Genomic DNA, 18976 nt, shown 5'->3' on the forward strand with positions numbered 1-18976 from the left:
CAATTCAATTAAAAGTAAGATACGCACATCAATTCACTAATAATCTCCTGTTGCTCACAGCATCAATATTTGAAATCTGCATTACAGTTGATGCAAAGTTTTGTCTTCTTTCATTACAAACTTGTTGAGTAAGAATATCAGAGCGAAATAGTTTAGAATAATATGACAAAATTTAAAACATTACTAGGAGGAAATTTCACTTGCCACTTCTAAATCCTGTGATGTTTGCCAGTAATTACATCAGAGTATGCTTTTCAGGGTTTGGGCTTTTTTCTTTCAAGAAATTAGCTACTTGCGTTGTTACCAGTGCAATGGAAATAAAGTAACTATGGAAAACTAGGAGGTTTTACTATTTTCTAGGTGATGCTTCTCATAAAGTGACTAAAAGAGCACAGAGAAGATGCTTTTGACCTTGACCACACCATGTGTGTTAAAAGGCTTGGCAAACGCTAAATTAACTTCTAAAAGTTTGGAGCATAAAATGAAACCTGCCCTAAAATGAAATAACCTCTTCTCTTTTGCTACTAACTTTTACATGCACTTAATGCTCATTCCTTGAGCATGACAATACAGGTTTCCAGTTTAAGCTGCTTTTTTTTTTTCCTTTTTCTTTTTACACCTTCTGTTCTTAACACTTTTTTATTTTGCACTATAAGTGAATGCTTTACAGTTATCAATCTGAAAGTCATGAATTACAAGCATTCACCTTTCCACCTCACCCGTGGCAAGATCACCGTGATCTAGGCAGACACAAGTGGAGTAATGCATTGTGAATCTCTCAGCTCTGTGGCAAAGGGGAGCAAACAGAATATTCAATATTCATGGAACTTTGACTATGTTTTTTCTGTTCATTCTTAGCACCTATAGGGAATACATTTTATGAAGCAAATTTTTCATTTTACCACCTATCTGAATCTCCACACTAACAGCTGAAAGCCACATATCGTCCTACAAAGGGCACTGGACCACTGCTAAAGTTACAAACTATTCAAAGATTAGAGAACTTTGCGAAACAATGGTGATAGCAAAGGATGCCTCAGCATACATCACAATGTAGAATGTGGCTTCATTAAAAAAAAAAAAAGGATTATGTTCATACCTTTTTGTGCTAAACTGCAAATTAAAAGAGGTATATTCTGTTTGCTGTTCTGCTGCTGGTCTGTTATTCAGGAGGCTTTGCCTCCTGATGCCTTTGTATTCTTGAACACTTACTACTCATCTATTGATTTCAAGGTTTTTCTGCCAAGGATTCTATCTTGCTATGGGTTTGCACAGGGACTACTCTAACAATGCAGGCAGGTACTAACAGATAATGAATATTTTATAACCTCTGGAGGAATGAAGTAAAGGAGGAAGAGGAAGTGTTCTTGCAATACAGAAGAGAAATGTAAGGAACATTTCCCCACATAATTAGTATCCTCTCAAAATGAGGGCCATTTAAACTATGTTATTCACAGTCTAAATATCATGGGAACATTGATACTTGACTAAGATTTTCATATTTTATCTATATTCTTAACTTCTGTTAAAGGGTCAACCTTCTTAACACGTCTGGAAGCAGACAAAGCATTTGTTTGGTTAAAAAAAATTATGAAAAAAAATAGCTGTAAAGTTTGTCATTCCCCTGACTCTTTTGAGGACTTCTGAACATGATCTATCATGAGGCAAACTGAAACATTAATACCAATGGAAATGGTATTAAATGGAAAGTTGATCCTAGTGGAGAGAAAAAAAAAAAAAGGCTGATACTTGCAGCAGAGTTTCCAATATCCAATTATTCCACACCACCTTTGTTTGGTAAACTGTGAAGAAATACTAGCACAGCACCAGTTATAAAATTCACATTCGAAAGGTCATAACCATAGCTATAAAGAACACCACCTTTCCCTTTTGGTCAAAAGGTTAGATTCAGCAGCAGCTTATGGCTTTTCCTTTCCTACTTGATAAAGCAGAGTGGTGTTCCAGTCTTTAGCATTCACATTTCATCAGACAATCACCTTTTTCTTCAAGGGTGAAACAGTTTCACAAACAGGGGAATGACAGGCTTCCCCAAGAAAAACTCTGAAAGCTCAGTTGCACATTCATAAAAACATAATGAAGAGAGTTCAACAGCTAAAACAGTTTTTCTACAATACAGAGCCACTCACAAAGACATTCAGAAGATTAACTAGATCATGTTTGTTGAATGGTTTGAGAATGGAAAAATTCAACTAAATTGCTGCTTTCAAAGTGGGACAAGTTTTGCATAATTTCTGTACTATGGTTTGTATAAGGTATTTATATTTTTCGTGTTATTTCAAAGAAATAAGGATTTTTTTCAAAATATGTAATAAATTCATGCATATAATTTGCAATAATTTTCCTCTAGAAACTTCACTTGTTAATAGAACATTTTGATCAAGCTACCTCCTTTTGCTAACTCAACCACAGAACTGCCCTACTTCTTGTTTCCTAAAGGGATAAATGGTTTCTACATAATCATAATTTATGAATTTAATCTACCTTGAACATCGATTTTTTTTAAATATCAGTGGGTATGTGGTAACGTTGAGACAGACTGTGTTAGAGATCTATCACCTCTTTTACATATTCTTCTTTTATTAAGGTTGTTATTTATATCATTTTTTCAACAGTTCATTTGTTGATCAATTGCAGAGCTTTTGTAATGACAGCAGGTGAAAGAAAAACAGAATTGAAAACTATGCAGTACTTTGAAAGCTATCCAACAACATGTCAGCATGGGTACTAACCAATTCACTTTTGGCAGGCAGTGCTTCGGTTTTGCTTCTCAGTTCTGCAACCCTGATGCAAAGGGGTGCGAATGCATGTTCTATTGCTGATACAGCCCCTTCATCCCCTGTGTTACAAAATCCTTTGTGTCCTCCTCAAAGGATAGCAGAGTGACCTTGGCAGCTCAGTGAACATGAGAGATGAGACTGAGCAGCTGGTAGTGTTCTTTGGCTTCACCATTACCTACCCTCCACAGCCAATTAAATTCTGCCACACCCTCCCTCATGCTAAAATGATTTTTGTGACGAGTATGGTATCGATCAGACAACCAAGTTAGGAAAAAAAAAAAGAGAAAAGGATGACCAAAGTACCTCTAACATCTAATCTACTCACTGTTCTGTTCACAGCAGAGCCCAATCACACCTTTGCAGAGCTTTGTTAGCTATGTGTCGCAAGTGTGTGAACACAGTAAGACATTACTGCCACGAAGTTCCCATTCCATGAAACTTCACAATGGTCAGGAACAGAGCTGTGAACAGTGCTGATCTGAAACTCTCATGATATGAGGAACTGTATTTTGTAGAGGCAATGGATATAAACAATGCAAGTAAACGAAATGAGGACAAAGGAGCAGAAAAATGCAAGTGGAACAAGAGGACATTTCTGAGCACCCCTGTCATCCCAGGATGAACATTGAGATCTTCAGAGCCTCATACTGACTCAGGCAAGGTGGTGACCATGTACTAAATTTGTCAAATTATGTAACCTTCTTAACAGCAGGCTTCTAAAAAATTATCTATGCTACGTTCAAAATTATCACTTAGGTCCCAAGTGATGAACTGCAAGCCAGCCTCCTGCAGCAATGGCAGGGTGCACTGAAATGTCAGCTCTGGTCCTCAAAGCTAAGAGTAGACGGATTATTGTTGGCTTCTTCCCAGAAAAGGGGAACAGTGAGAACAGTGTCCTGGAAACATCCCAGAGGAGCCACAGGGAGAAGAAAATCAGCATTTGGGTTTGTCAAACCAAGAGAATCTTCAGATGTGCTCAAACAACATATGTCAGACTTGGAAAAGGCAAATTAGTTCATACCCAGGTAGCAGGCTTTTCAAAACGCTTCAAGTTGTCTGGTTTTGTTTGTTTTGCTTTAAATCATTTAGAAAAGCAAGACAAGAGCCTGTGAAGCTTTGCCAGCCAATACATATCCACATTGGTATGGAAATACAGGTGGCAGGAAGGAAGGTAGGTCATAAAATTACCTCCTTCATTTACCAGTAGTGAAACTAATTAAAGACACTACAACTATTAACTAGCATCTTTAATAGTCCATATTCAAAATACCTTCTGTATTTTAAGACCTCAAAGAAAAGTTCAGTGTGCTAGAGCATTCAAGGAAAGAGAAGGAAAGGGCATTGAGAATTCAGTCATTCTATTTCGTGATCTTTTCAGCAATTTAAAACAAAACTATGTGCAAGCCTCTTGTGCATACTGTAATTGCATCAGCTACCATTTACTTTTTGGATGCATGAAGATTGGCAATGACGACAGTTCAGGTTTAAGTAATAAAACCCCCTGTTACAAAGGAGGGGTACTCGAAACCTTAGAATACTTGTGTTTATCTATATACATTGGGATTTTACCCTAACACAAGTGGCATAAAAATGCATAGATGCAGATTACTGCCCTGCCCACATTAAAGGTTAGTTTCTCTACCACATTTATGTAAGGGGACCTGAATATGTACCAACACAAAATCCATTACAGATAGGAAAATGAAGACATGTAATTCAAGGCAAAAATTTTACATAAAGAGAAATTTTTCCAAGTCATCATATTTTGAAAAAAAGGCAAAATAATGAAACAATTGGATGACTATCTAATGCACTTAGACAAACATGCCTGGCTTGAGAACCAACTCAGATAATCTCATCTTCCTCTAATTAAAAGTAACTCCCTCTGAAAAAAAAACCTCAGGCTAATTCCACAGAACACTCAAATATGGACCAAAAGTTTGTCTTTTAATCAAACTGGAAAATAAAATATATCATTTTCTGGAAAAAAAAAAAAAAGACATTTATGCCATTTTGCTTGATATGCTACAAAAATTCATCTTGCCAAAGCTGATTCCTCCTTGACCAGGGATGCTTGTTTGGTTTTTTTTTTCTACACTGTAGTTTTTAGCCCAGATGAGCTTGTTGAATGATTTTGCAGAGCACCTCAGGGAAGGCAGGAGAGGAAGGAACAGTCTGATGGATCCATGTCTCAATGTCTTATATTTGTTTCTTTAAAAAAGCCTAACTATTAGCTAATGATAGTTCCTCTTCCTATCCCCCTGCAACTTAAGAGTCACAGATTTGAGTTGCTGTTGTACTACACTCCAAGAGGAAAAAAAAAAAAAAACCTTCTTTCCAGACCTCTACACATATATACATATATAAAGGAAGAATATCAGGCTTTCTCATATAAAAAAGAAGCACATCCCACACTGACTTGGGTTTCAGAGGAAATTACAGCACTACTAAAGAACTGAGAGAGAACACTGTCACTGCAGAACAAATTCAGAGTTTGAACCGAACTGTAAACCACTTTCCTTCAGCTCTCCAACATATTTGGCATAACCAGACTGTTTTGCTGAGGCTGGGCTGCCCGTGGCATGTTCAAATGCTTTAAATAACTATGACTGTTTCCCAAAAAACTTACTAATGACCATTTCTTCTACACTGTTTAATCATCCAGACCAGCACTACCATGCATTTAGAGAGCCCCACACTGTTTTCAGGGAGTAGGCTTTTTATTTAACTTTCAAGCAATTCTATGTGGTTCATTTGAGCTATGTCCTTGTTCCAGCCAGGACAGAGTTAATTTTTTTACAGTAGCCTGGCAAGGTGGTGCCTGTAGTCCCAGCTACCCCACCAGGCATGGCCAGACCCTAAAGTTATTTGATACCATCTCCCATCACTTACCAGGGGCAGGAGTAAGGAAAGATCTCTCTCACTCCAGTCAGGGGAGAGAGCATTTGGGAGAGTCTGGATGGGGACAGTAATTTGGGGAGCAGTATTCCTAAACCAGGACAAGCTGTTAACAGTGGCAGATACAAAAAGTATTTCCAACTTATTTTAAGAACTTTGAAGAATCCTGTAGAATATTTATCCTTCAAATTCTGGCATTTTTGTTATGAACAGAGACACCAAATCTATCATGGTATATCCTGCATAACTCATATATAACAGACTTATATAGCCATATAAAATTATATATTATAAATTATACTTTTAAGTGTAATTCCAGCCTACAATTTCTTTTCCTAAAAAAGATCATTGCATCTGCCATACAGTAGCTGTTACAAAGGTTCTTACTGGTGGTTGGAAACATTTTACACCATTGACAGAAGATACACCTTAAAGTAATTTCTTCTTAGAAAAAGCTGAAAATTACAGAAGTCAAGGAAAATATCCATGCAACATTTAATCAAAAAAGACTAAGTACCAGAAAGTTCTGGCAAAGGTATTGAGAAAAACTGATAATGACTTGTTATTATGTTTCTCTGACAATTTCTAAAAACATTAACTAAAAAGAATGCCAAGAATCACCATAATGACTATATATTCTGATATGTATTTATCAACTGGCTTAGGAGGGATATTATACTGCCATAAATACAGAGAGGTTTTAAAACAACCATGAATCATCAAAATAAAAAAAAATCAGTAATATCTTATGATAGTAGGTAGTATGAGTTCCATTCCAGAGGGAAAAATTGAGATTAAAGTGGTTTGTTCAAAGACTAAAGAAGAGTTCATTAGCAAAATTAACTCATGAATACCTACCTCCAGATGGTATGCTCATACCACTCATATCACTCATTTCTTAACAGTGATAATATGCAAAACTTTTAAGTGCACTTATTAGTGGATTTTATATGTTTAAAATCCGATGTTTTATATGGCAATCTGTGCACTGAAATCACTTTCTCTCTTAAACCTTTTTTTTCCCCAAACCCACATTTTCTATTCAGTGCAGTGTTATATTAATCACACTGTTACCATTTTATTATTATTGAAATTAAATGAACCAAAGGAAAAAGAAATAACTACTGTGCAGAGTAGTATTTTGGGCTGTTGGGCCAAAGATGAGTTGGAGTTTTACTGACAAGCTACGTATAAAAAAACCTGAATATACACAAAAAAATACTTAAATGAAATCCCAAATGCTCAAACTATTTTAAAACACACAAGGTGGTACTTATTAGGACACACACTGCTCTATTTAGGAGGTAAGAAAAATGTGTAGTGAACAACAAGCCGTGTTTCAGAGCAATAGCTATTCAAAGTTCTAAAGGTATTAGAGGAGATCTTGTCAGCATAATGTAAGCTCTTAATAATAAGCATATTTGAGGAATGCTGAACCTTAAAATACTTAATCTCCTTTGGTCTCCAGTCATCAGTAGTGATACAAAAAAAATAATAATGGAAAATGATGTTTTATTGCATTTTTTTTGTTTGAGGGAAATACGGTTTTTCTACCTAGCTTAGTCCAAATAATAGTAACTGTTTTTCCTCACTGAACTGTTAGTTGAATTTTTAGTTAAGCACCCACTTTGTGTAGCAGGTCAACTATTTCCTGGAAGGATCCTCAAAGCTTGCTTACAAATGTCATGGCACCAGGAGACTAAAATTTCATCAGTACATATGACCAAGCAACTAATACTTCTGTGGCAGTCTAGCAATTTAAGCCTCTCTATTTGCTACTTCTTTAGTCAATGTCTGTACCAGGTACAGCAAATATATCATAATGATCTTTGATGTTCAGATGTGGATTGCAAAGTATGAAATGGCCCAGAGGAAAAAGAATACACTTTTTGAAGCTTATTTTTGGTACTACAGGGAAAACTAGAGTTAATGAGGCATAATAAGCACAATTATTTTGTGTGTCATTACAATTTTATATTAAACATAAGGTAATCATCACCACAGAATGACCCTTAGTCTAACTGAAAAAGACATGACAGCTACCACCCACTTTTAACTTTTTTGTTTGTTTTTACATTTTGGGAGGCTTCCTTTGCTATACGAAAATGTTCAGATAATGAGTATGGTTTTTTATCAGTAGGACTGCTCATTAAGTTGAAGGCAGAACAGAGAAACACTTGTGTCTTTCCCTCCCTGCGGTCAAAATATGCATACGCCCACTTCAGAATTCATAAACTGAATTAGTCAGTCTTGCGTATTTCTCCCTCAGGTGCTGACAAACTGTAACAAGGTACTGCTTGGATCACTTCAAAGTTATTTGAAATACTAGTCATCAGCCAAACAGCAGAACAAGACCGGTAAAGATGCAGCTAAGGCATCCCAAGTCCTCACAAGGACTCCCTCAGCCAAGGGATGGCAGCTGCCTGCCACACAGTGAGGCAGCCAGGAAATCCGGCACGCACACGGTAGTTTGGAGGCAGCTTCACCACTCTCTTCTCACTTGACTCTCCCACGATGCATTTTGGTGGGTTTTTAAGAGATAACCCATGCACCATGCTTTTGAGTATTTTTTCCACATTGTCAGTGATTGACAAAAACAGCCTGGAGAAATGTAAATTGCAGAAAGGCTGTGGCTGCCTGCAGGGGTAGAGGCTTTCTCACCTGAGGCAGAACATTACTCTGTCTGCACTGCCTGCAAGGTGCCTCTGAAGGGACCAGAAGAAAGTACTGGTGAGGTGATTATCACCTATTTCTTCACTGAGGATTGAAGATGGAGAAGCTGCTGAATATGTTTGCCTGGAAGTCCCACAGCAGCAGATGAGATTATAATCTTACACATATTACAACACAGAGGACTTGATTATAAACCATCACCATGTGAGACAACTCCATTTCCAAAGCAGTTCAGCCACATTAGTACTCAAATGTACCCATGTTAAAAGCTTGCCTCGCTAACACCCTTATGAGTACAGCACATCAGCTCAATGCTGCACAGCATTCAGCCATCAGCGCCTTTCATCCTGCTAGTCCAGAATACAGATGGACCTGGAACAAAACACTCATCTTTTTGCTTTAGCAAAGCTGGTCTTCAGAGATTTCTACTTCTTGATCGGTTCTCACACTGAGAGTTTTTCAAGGGATACCTCATTGCTTTTTAGATTAGTACAGAAGCAGCTCTTGTTCAGAGGAAGCTCTTTGCAGGAGCTAAGAGAAAAAGCAGAACTATCAGGGAAAATGATCCTGCTACTCCAGAATTTTCAGAAGTAAGAAAATACTGTTGAGGAGAAACTTGCTGTGAGTTGAGGAAAGCAGAGAAATGAGGAGTGACAGCCTCTTCTGAGTAGCCTAAAAATAAGGAAAACACTTCTCCACTCTACCGATTGACTGAGCAGCCCATTGTCTCACTCCTGAATAGCCTATTTATCACCACCATTCATGAAACTAAAAAAAAAAGAGGCAAACAAAAATAAATTGTTTTTCCTACGTCAACCTCATTTAATTACTGAAGAGTAGTTTGAATTGTTGATCTCCTAATGCCTTAGCAGGATTGGCAGCCAGTCTAGTCCAGTCAGGCTTGCCTGATTGTATGAGAAATAGAAAATAAAATTACCATAGTCAAAGCCAGGAATAATCTTAGAAATATTCACAATAATGAATAGAGTTGGGTGACAGGTCGCATTAGCTAGGGGTTTCCTGTACCCAGCCTTGTTACAATGTGTGTGCACTAGCAAATATTCAGCAGAAGTTTAACAGGATATTTTAAGGAGATTTAAAGTCAGCTCAGTCATGTCTGTATCATCGCATTGACATACTGTCTTTGCTTTTACACATCTCACAAGACACTTAATGTCAGCTTATACAGCAAGAAACCAGACAATCATATACACACGAGTCTGTGCATACTGAGATGTGTATGATGAAAATAGCTCATCTTGTCTCCTGGGAGTGTAATACCCAGTAGTCTAATTTCCAGACAATGCTGCAGCCTATCCTACTATTGGGCAAAAAGTAGTATAGTTTTTTTTGATCACAAAATTTGGCTCATTGCAAGCAGACAAGTAATGTCTGGGGATCTCCACCAAGGACAAAAATAGAACATGTATTAACTAATCGAATGCATACACACTTTTCTTTTCAAGGAATTACAGTGTTTTAGTACAAGTTTTATATTGTCACTAAATTTGTAAGTCTCAGAGCTTCATATAATCACTCTGGTGTGCTGGCTCGCTGTTCAGTTACTACATTTCTTGCTCTCCTGTGCTAGTTTTGAAAAAAAAAAGTAAAACATGGTACGTGCTTGCTCACAATTAACAAAAGTCACTTACTGCAGCAACAAGTTTAGTAATTCTCCTAGGATGAGAAAGTATATGAAGAAGAGTTACAAAATCAGACTGACCACTAAAATGCTGCTTTGCAAGGTATTTTGTCTGCCAAATCTCCTTTTTCACTCCCTATCAGTTCACAGTAACCACCTGCATCTGCCTCTTACTATCAAGCTTTTAGATTATGGCATGATATAACTGTCTAACCAAAAAGCACATCTCTATCAGCAGATGACTTTGAATCATATAATGGGTTTCTCTGCAGAGGACTGAAAAACCTTGAGTATTCAAGTGCTGTCAAATTTTTCTTTCACAGGCAAAGCAATCAACTGATCCCTTCTCACTTCTGATGAACTGTGAATAAGGAAGGCTTAGTCAGTGTCTACATTGACTCACTCACAGGTGATATTTTGACCATTCTCATATAAACTTGCATGTGTGCCAAGAGCAGTACAGCCAGGCAACATGGAGTTCAGGATCCCAGCTGGATCTGCCATGTATGCATGAAACCACAGAGCCACAGATAAACATTGTTACTGATACCTGAATTAGCAGGTCTACTGCCTGTGTGGATGTGTTTACACTAGCTGTGGTCACATCTCATTACAGCATAGATATAACCTTTGAGACGTGGCTGGGTAACGTTACAAATAGCTGATATTTACACATGAACAGGGAGGCATAAGTATTTGACAATAACTCTTTACAGTACTCATATGCAGGGGGAAGTACAGTAATTTCATTTCCTAGGCTGAATTATATGACCTCATTTCCTCATTTTTATTACATAGTATTGACGTTATTTGCATCAGATGAAATAAAGGAACAGCACCTCCCTGATGATGTCCTTTACTATTTCCCATATTTTCTAGTCATAGAAAACAGAACATTTGGTAAACATACGAAAAATCTTCATTAGCATGCTAGATACCAGATTCCAAATGGAAAAACACCAGGGCATGCTCTATAATATTAATAATACATCTTTAATTTCAAAATACAGAACTAATACGACTGAAAAAGAAAGTATGCCCTTACCTTAGGCTCTCCTTTTCTCTGTGTTAATGCCAAACCTGTAACACCTAATCAAAACATATTCCTGCTTCTCCCCAATTTTTACTAATGCACATACCACTGCAACCTGAGATGACATTTCTTAAAGTATCCTCTTTAGACGTAGCTGATAAAATCAGACAATTCAAAGGCAGACTGTATAAGTAAAGCAGTCATGATAAAGAGCAAAAATTACCTTTAGCAGGGTTTACTTTTATCCCTGACCTGTACAGCATCTCCTCATTCTGCCAGTCCCCATTCCTGACAACAGTCTTGAGTCCATAGAAAATAATTAATGCAGCAGTGGAACAAAAAACCAAGTTCTTTAGAAAGCGCTTTTGGGCTTTGACATAAAGGGCCCTGACACCTACTGTAACCAGCAGGCAGAAGCCCATACTAGGAACATACAGCACACGCTCTGCTATTACAAAGCCAACATAGAAAAATAGGTTTGTGGCAGGAACGAAGGGCACTATTAACAAAGAGAGAGACAGAATGACAATGTTCTCAGTTGAAGGAAGCTGCAGTTTCTGAATTTCATGCTTTTTTAGGCCATTCTCTTCTTTTGATGCAAAGCTTGACTTCACCTCCAGTGTCTTGTACTCCATCTCTGGGTGGCAGCTATGCCCATTAGCATTTTGCTTGCCATTCATTACAGTTTTCCCATTGCATTCTCTCTCATTGCTGGAGCCCTTCAAGCTGAAGTAGGCAAGGAGGAGGAGTCCTGCATAGAAGGCCACAGTGTGTAGATTCCTCCAGTCACTGACTGCTTTTAGAAGAGGCACAGCATCCATAGACCAGTCAAAGCTGAGGGTATCTGGGCACAGCAACAGCCAGAGGTTCTTGGTTGGCAAGTAAAAGAAGGTCAGGGTACGTGTGAGAAAACTGTCTGAGTCAGCTGCTGGATTGTCAGAATTAGAAAAACTTGGGGGCTTGTTGCCCATCCAGTATAGGCGAACACCCAGCAGCGCAGTTCCCCAGGAGCTCAATAAACCAATGCTGAAGAACAGGGTCAAATTCTTTCTCTGAAAAGAAAAAAAAAGCATTGCATCAACACTATGTATTTAGCTGTGTAAATTATACACAAAAAAGAACGAAGAAAATATCTGATAGAACTTTTTTTCAGTAATGGAAACAAACACAGTAGATCTTGGTCTCTGACATTTGGATCACGCCACATTGGGGTACATGGTTGACTACAGACTAAAGGAACTGGCTCTTTCATTTAAGCTGTATCAAGAACGTATCAGTCAATCCTTCAGACATTTTAGGGCTGTCAGTCCTCACTTAAGATTTAGTTTGCATAATGCTTTGGAAACTCTTATTTTAGAGGAATTTATGGAATCTTACATTAGTTCCTACATAACGGCCCAAATCCTTTCACTGTTTCTGGCTGTGACCAAAACACCAGTCTGCCTTAGCTGGATTTAAAGTCTAAAGGATGCTCCAGCTCCATATTCCTTAATCAAAGTCTCTCCTGAGGCATTTCACCAGAGAACTGATTAAAACTTCCAAGAAAGCAAGAGAGGAAAACAGACACAGATTCCATACTTAGGTTTCCTAGCTCCTACCTATTAACTATAGTGATCACTTGGAGCCTTCAGAGGCTACCTACTATTGGAAGTCTCACTTCATTTTGCATAAAACACAAAAAGTTTCACCTCAATATGAGGAAGGGCTTCTTTACATGGCGAGTGGCAGAGCACTGGAACAGGCTGCCCAGGGACATTGTGGATTCTCGTTCTCTGGAGACATTCACAACCCACCTGAATTTGTTGCTCTACAGCCTGCTCTAGGTGACCCTGCCTTGGCAGGGGGATTTGAACTGGATGATCTCCAGATGTCCCTTCCAACCCTAACAATCAGTGATTCTGTGATCTCGGAGCCAAACAATACATTGGGGAGTTTGCTTCAAGCACACCATAATAAGCGCTCCAAAACCTTTCACATTTTCATATGCATCTACATAACATTATATGAAGCAGGCAGCTGACTCCACCTATCAATATTATCATGCTAGCAACTTGAAGAATCTCCACTTATTTATGGAATAACTGAACATTTTCCAGCAGGAGCTGCTTCTTGGGTAAGTTCTTCTCTCAATTACATGGGCACCCTAAATGAAAGCTGGTTTACATTACTCTTTCTGTATGAAGAAGCTAAAATACATGCATTTTTATATTTCAATTTCTCAGATGCCTTTTGTAAGGAAAAAAAATACCTATTTGCCAAATAGTTCCAGATACAGTATAAGTGCTTTAATAACCTTTTCCTCATTATTAGAAAGAATTATTTGTCAATCATTTTTTATTTTATTAGGTATGTTTTTTCCATCTCACACTACACATTCCTGGATGATTATTCAATGTTTACTTAGTTATTCAGAAGCAGAACCTCACAGTAGAATGTTTTATCTTATTTCTACAAAACAGCTCATTTTTCTCCTCTTTGGGCAGGATCAACCCTTGATATCATGAATTACAGATGATAGTGCTGACCATTTTAGGTCAATTATTAATAGTTTTCTACCACCAGTCTACTGATGTTCTACTAAGAAGACAGTCTAGTAATGATAATTTATAGTTTATCTTATAATTTAGCATGAAGAGATTTATTCCTTTTCACATTTCTATAGAGTTCCTCCTTGTGAAGTTTAAAATACTAAACGTCAGTTAGATTCATTCATTCAGTTTTGATACAATATGGAATTTAATGGAGGCATTAGTAGGGAACAAACAAATTTATGAAGAGAACATTTATGCACTTGGATCACAAACATCTAAAAAACACTGGCACTTTTTATACATAAAGTAAAGCCTGGGTCCAGATTTAATTTGCCATATTAACACCAGTTTGATTTACTAGCTTTTTTACATCTTGAATAATCCACAGTTTTTTGGTAACATATAAATCAAAAGCCTCATCTACACTTCATGCTAACTACATTCCCTGGAAAGCCTATTAGAACAACTTACTTTTATTTGTAAGCTGGATAATACTTCACAACTCACTTCACATATGGTTTCATCCATGCCTGCCAAAACTATTTAAATGCTTTTAATGTTATAAAACTGTGTAAACTGGTTATCACTGAAACTCCCAACTAAGTTTATATTTGGAATAAAAAGATTATTCAGATTTCATGGATTTGCATGTATGCCCTCATAGTAAAACCTCATGTCCCTGGTTCAACTATCCTTTAATTCTTGTCATATTTTTCGACATGAAATTTCTTCTGCCCACCCTTCTGACTCAATTATTTTTAAACTCATTCCTTCAAACACACATATAAACAACCCTCAAATGTTAAATGTGACTAGGTGCTCTTTTATACATCCTTCTTATGAATCTCTTATGAGGAGGCTGCTTAGACAGAAAGAAGCTGGGAAATGAAAAATGGTCTTTTTTGTTTGTTTGACTTACAAATAGTCTTTTCTGGAAGGCTATACACCACTTGAAAGATTAAGATATCCCAAATACTAAGGAAGTGAAACTTGATTAACAGATGAAAAGTGAGCTTTCATGGACTGATTAGACTGCTTTGTTGTTTTGTTAATATTTACATAACAACTGAAAGAAAATCTCACTTTTCTGAAGTCCTAACCACCACACTTTTCAATTAAATGCCAAGAGAGGTCACATTACAAAGTTCTCTGACAAAACCATGCAAGAGCGGATATGCTACTCCTCATGGGTAACAGTGAAACCATCTAAAAATTTTCAGATCTTCCTCATATGTTAAACAACTACTAACAATTAGAAGTTTGCCTCTTGCTCCTCCCCCCAGAAATGTTAACAATATGTAGCTCAGAGTTAATCAATCTTCACTGCTCGAGTAACTATGAGCAGCCTCTCTTTTAAGCTTTACACTTAAGGTCTGTAATATCTGGATCCTCACACTGGTTGGTTCTAAAAAGAACACAGATTATCCACATACAGTTTTGTGTTTCATGCTGTAACAAAACTTTTTTTACTACTTTTTAAGCATTTTACAGAACTTTCAAATGAAATATGTAAGCATTCACTCATGGAGCTCAGAGATATCTGAGTAGGTTTACCACCCCAGCGTATCAATATATCATGCTCTAAGGCACTAGTCAACTGCAGACAGAGCTCTGGTAGATTCTTAAACTCAGTTAACTGACCACAGGAGTGAAGCGCAAATTTCCTGTTGCTGCCTCAGACACAAATGGTTTGCATTCTTCCCCAGATTTCTGACATGGATCTTTTCAATAGCCAGTAGCTTTACAACTTTTTAAAATTAACTACATGTTAACTACAGTTAGCAATAACCTGTGTAACACTGACATGCCATTGTGAATTTTCAGATTTCAGCGGAGGCTCAGGCTAGAGCCAAGAAAATCCGTCCCTAACATTTAAACGTCTGATACAATAATTTAAAGTAGGATGCCTTTTTCCTTTCTTGTTTTTTAATTTTCAATTTTCAAATCTCACAGATAGCATTGGCCTAGAAGGGAAAGACAAAGTCATTCCCTTTTTTTCCTGTCTCAACATTCACGACTTTTGCATCGCTTTTATCCCTCTGTGCTAATATAGTCACAGATAATGAGAAAGGTTTAGCACACATTTTGGCTTTGCTTTCTTTCAGGCTTTGGAAGAAAATCATTCCAGCAATTTATTAAAATTAAATAATATAGCCAGTTCCCCAGTAGACGTCTGCCTGCAAAGGAAGTGCTTTTAAAATGAACTCTGCTCAGACAAGCACTTTCACTAGTGACTCTTCCTCTGAGCCTCCTGACAACCTGTGCTCCTCTGATCTGATTGTGTACATTCAGTGCAGTCCAGCAGCAGAAGAGATCCTCTGTAATGCCTGGCAGAAAGGATTTGGATTACTATACTCATAAATCCAAATCCATCCCATCTGCCATATGTTTTGACACCCCCATAAATCCTCCAACCTTTCATAAGTAGTCATTTCCATCTGAGGAAAAAAATGAGTACTGATTGAGATGAGATTTAACATCTCTACTGCCTGCTAACAGCCAAGTACCACCACTGCAATTTTAGTCTCTGTGACTATAGAAACCTTTTTCATTGCCCTATCAAAATCCATCTGCATGACCCACCCACTCTGAACATTTATCTTGCATTAAATCCTAATCCCTCACTTCATTATATTACCCTTAAATAAGGCACTTAAGCAGATTTCTTAATTGGGCAGCCACTGCCAAAGCTCAGTCATCACCTAAGTGGTATCCAAAGCATTTTCGAAAGACACTGTTCTTTTAACCTCACCTTGTCCATTTCACAAAGCACCGTTAAATATGGCACATGATCAAGACAGTCAATATCAAAATCATCACACACAAAATGTTATTTTTAGAACTCAGGAAATGCAGAGATGAAAGAAGATGTGTCATCAGGCATTATTCACAGGAGTTTCTTTTCCAAATTAGAGCCCTTAAAAATATGTTGGCTTCAAAACTGGGACTTCCAAAAGTAGTAAAATGCTGCCAGATCACTAGACTGACAGTATCTTCTTCCCACATTAGATAGAGGTTCCTGGATAACAGCTCATGCAAGCTGGAGCCAAACTAGAATTCAAAACATATCCCCACCAGGAATGAAGCTATTTACTACAACCCCTGCTGGGTCACAGTACTGAGATGGAAGTGGCCTTTAACGCTGCTTGATCACCTGCCCAGTTTGTTCCTGCTCACATGACCCACTAAATGTTCATTTTCACTGGTGATGCAACAACTGGCCTGAAGGTCTGTTTTTACTCAGAGCTGGAACTCTGGCTACAGCTTGTCCAATATTGGGACCAACTGTGCATATTTAATGACATTTATTTCTAGTGTTATGACCCCACACAACTCTTCTCCAACAAGGAAGCGATTGCATTCACAAAACAGCTGAAGATTATCTGCACATACTTTTATTGTAATTAGGCTGTAGCACAAGCTAAACAGTCCTTATCACTATGACTTGCCTTACATTCGAGTTATAAATACTGGCATTTAAAAATGCCAAAGTCTTACTCTAAAATTCTTCATTCTTTGATATGAATCTTTAATTATCAAAACAAAAAAAATCCAAAACCACAAAGACTCTAACCTCTCCACTGAAAAACAGTTATAAGGACTACAGAGGAAAAGACAGACTGCATTAAGATCAGAAACTGTGTGAATGACTGGAGATAGTATAAGAGCAGAAGGACTTGATAAGGACAGGAGAACAGAACAACACAGCCTTGGAGAAGTAGACAAAAGATATAACTTGGGCAAACAGAAGTCAAGAAAAATACAAGCAGGATGCCAACTCAGCTCTGCAAGGCTGACAAAGCAAAAGTTATGTAAAACAATGATACCACACTTACTCAAAAGTGGGGATAGAAAAGCAGCCACCTGAAAAGGACACTGGACACTGAAGACCACCAAAGAAGACCCCAAAGAACCATAAAAGGACTTCTGATAAGGGCTGTGACTATGTAAAATAAAGCAATACATATATATCAAGTAAGTGGGGATAGTTAATGAATATGTAATCAGTGTGTATGATAAGAATTCTGTTTACCCAACACTTGGGGCACTCAATCAGTGAAAGGATCCTCAAACTGCTCAGCGCTGCAATAAACAGTGCCTGCTTTGCAATACTCAGGAATGTGTTAGAAAGTGTCTATCTGGCTGATTTCAGTATGAGAATACAGTAGCTTGATAAATCTGTTTGCATGATCAGTGCAAGGCAAGGCTTTCTCGAAGTCCACACAGCTAAAAGCTGTGTGATAATGGTGATGCTATGGATATCTATCCAGAGTTCATCTATCTGCAGCAGAAAGAACTTTACACAGGAGATTAGAAACTCATTGGGACCAAAAGACATTTCTGGACTGCCAGACTGCTCTGGGATGCTGTCCAGTACTACTGTTACCACTGCACAGTAAGAGAGGTGGTCGTCACTACCTGCATTTCATTTAACAAGTATTGTCTTAACCAGAGCTTTTGCAGTGAAGGAAGGGTGCTGCACTTTCCACGCTAGACAAAACACTGAGAGCTCACTGATCATGCAAGTATGTTGTGAGGCAGAACTGGAATTCAAAATGATTTTGAAATAACAGAGAAATGTTCAGAAAATTATACCTGTATAAAAGGCAGGGACAACACTGATTGCTTAAAGCTACACAAGTACAAGAAGTGGAACACGTGGTTGGCCCATCTTCAGAGAAGCATGAGGGATTATCACGTATCACAAGCAACTCTTTTGAACCACTGCTAGAAAGGTAAACACTATTGAGACTACAAATGAAAGCACACCCTCCAAGATATGCGAAGCAATCCTTCCACTCTCCTCAATACTAATAAATCCTAAAAGGTCTGGTTCCAACACAGATCTTTCAGAAATAAAAGATGGAACTGGATAGAGCAACGCAACAGAGTAATTTGTTTAATTCAAAGGGAACCAGAGGAAGATTCTGGCTGTGTAAAATGGAACCAGTTTGCTTCTGCCACTGCCACATGGACTATAAGGAAGCAGGACAGTCTCATAGAGGAGTGGCACAGCTGAGATGGGCAGCACAGTTCAGCACTACACCTGAGCAAATTGATCAGTAGGCCTGCAGAGCCCCAAGGACAAAGGAAGCCTTGCCCCAGTCTCACTGGGAATGCAAAGGCTGCAACTGCTGTATAGCTGGCTCATCCTCTTGAGTAACAAACACACATGAAAATGAGTTTCTACAGCTAAGGCTCATGATAACATTTATATCTCCTACATCACATTAAGTAAATCTGACCTGACAATGCAATTTACTAAAGCCCTGCTTGTTGAATGGATAGATATGCTGCTTTTTCGTCACAAAGTTTCTTCTCCTCTTCTATACAATGTACAGCCATGCTTAAGAAAAAAAGAAACAAAGTACAAAATGGCAGCACAGACTGCAATCCTACC

At 37.9% G+C, this 18976-nt stretch overlaps 1 protein-coding gene across 1 annotated transcript in view; it reads right to left on the bottom strand.

Moving 5' to 3' along the window:
* TMTC2 (transmembrane and tetratricopeptide repeat containing 2) overlaps nucleotides 1-18976 on the bottom strand; it is a 134499-nt gene that overhangs the window by 86238 nt on the left and 29285 nt on the right. The window contains exon 2 of the mRNA XM_017743932.1: nucleotides 11268-12096. Within this exon, the coding sequence (XP_017599421.1) occupies nucleotides 11268-12096 (829 nt within the window). The remainder of the gene's footprint in view (nucleotides 1-11267; nucleotides 12097-18976) is intronic.

This window comes from Corvus brachyrhynchos, unplaced genomic scaffold, assembly GCF_000691975.1.
Source record: "Corvus brachyrhynchos isolate BGI_N302 unplaced genomic scaffold, ASM69197v1 scaffold9, whole genome shotgun sequence".
Taxonomy (NCBI): Eukaryota; Metazoa; Chordata; class Aves; order Passeriformes; family Corvidae; genus Corvus; species Corvus brachyrhynchos.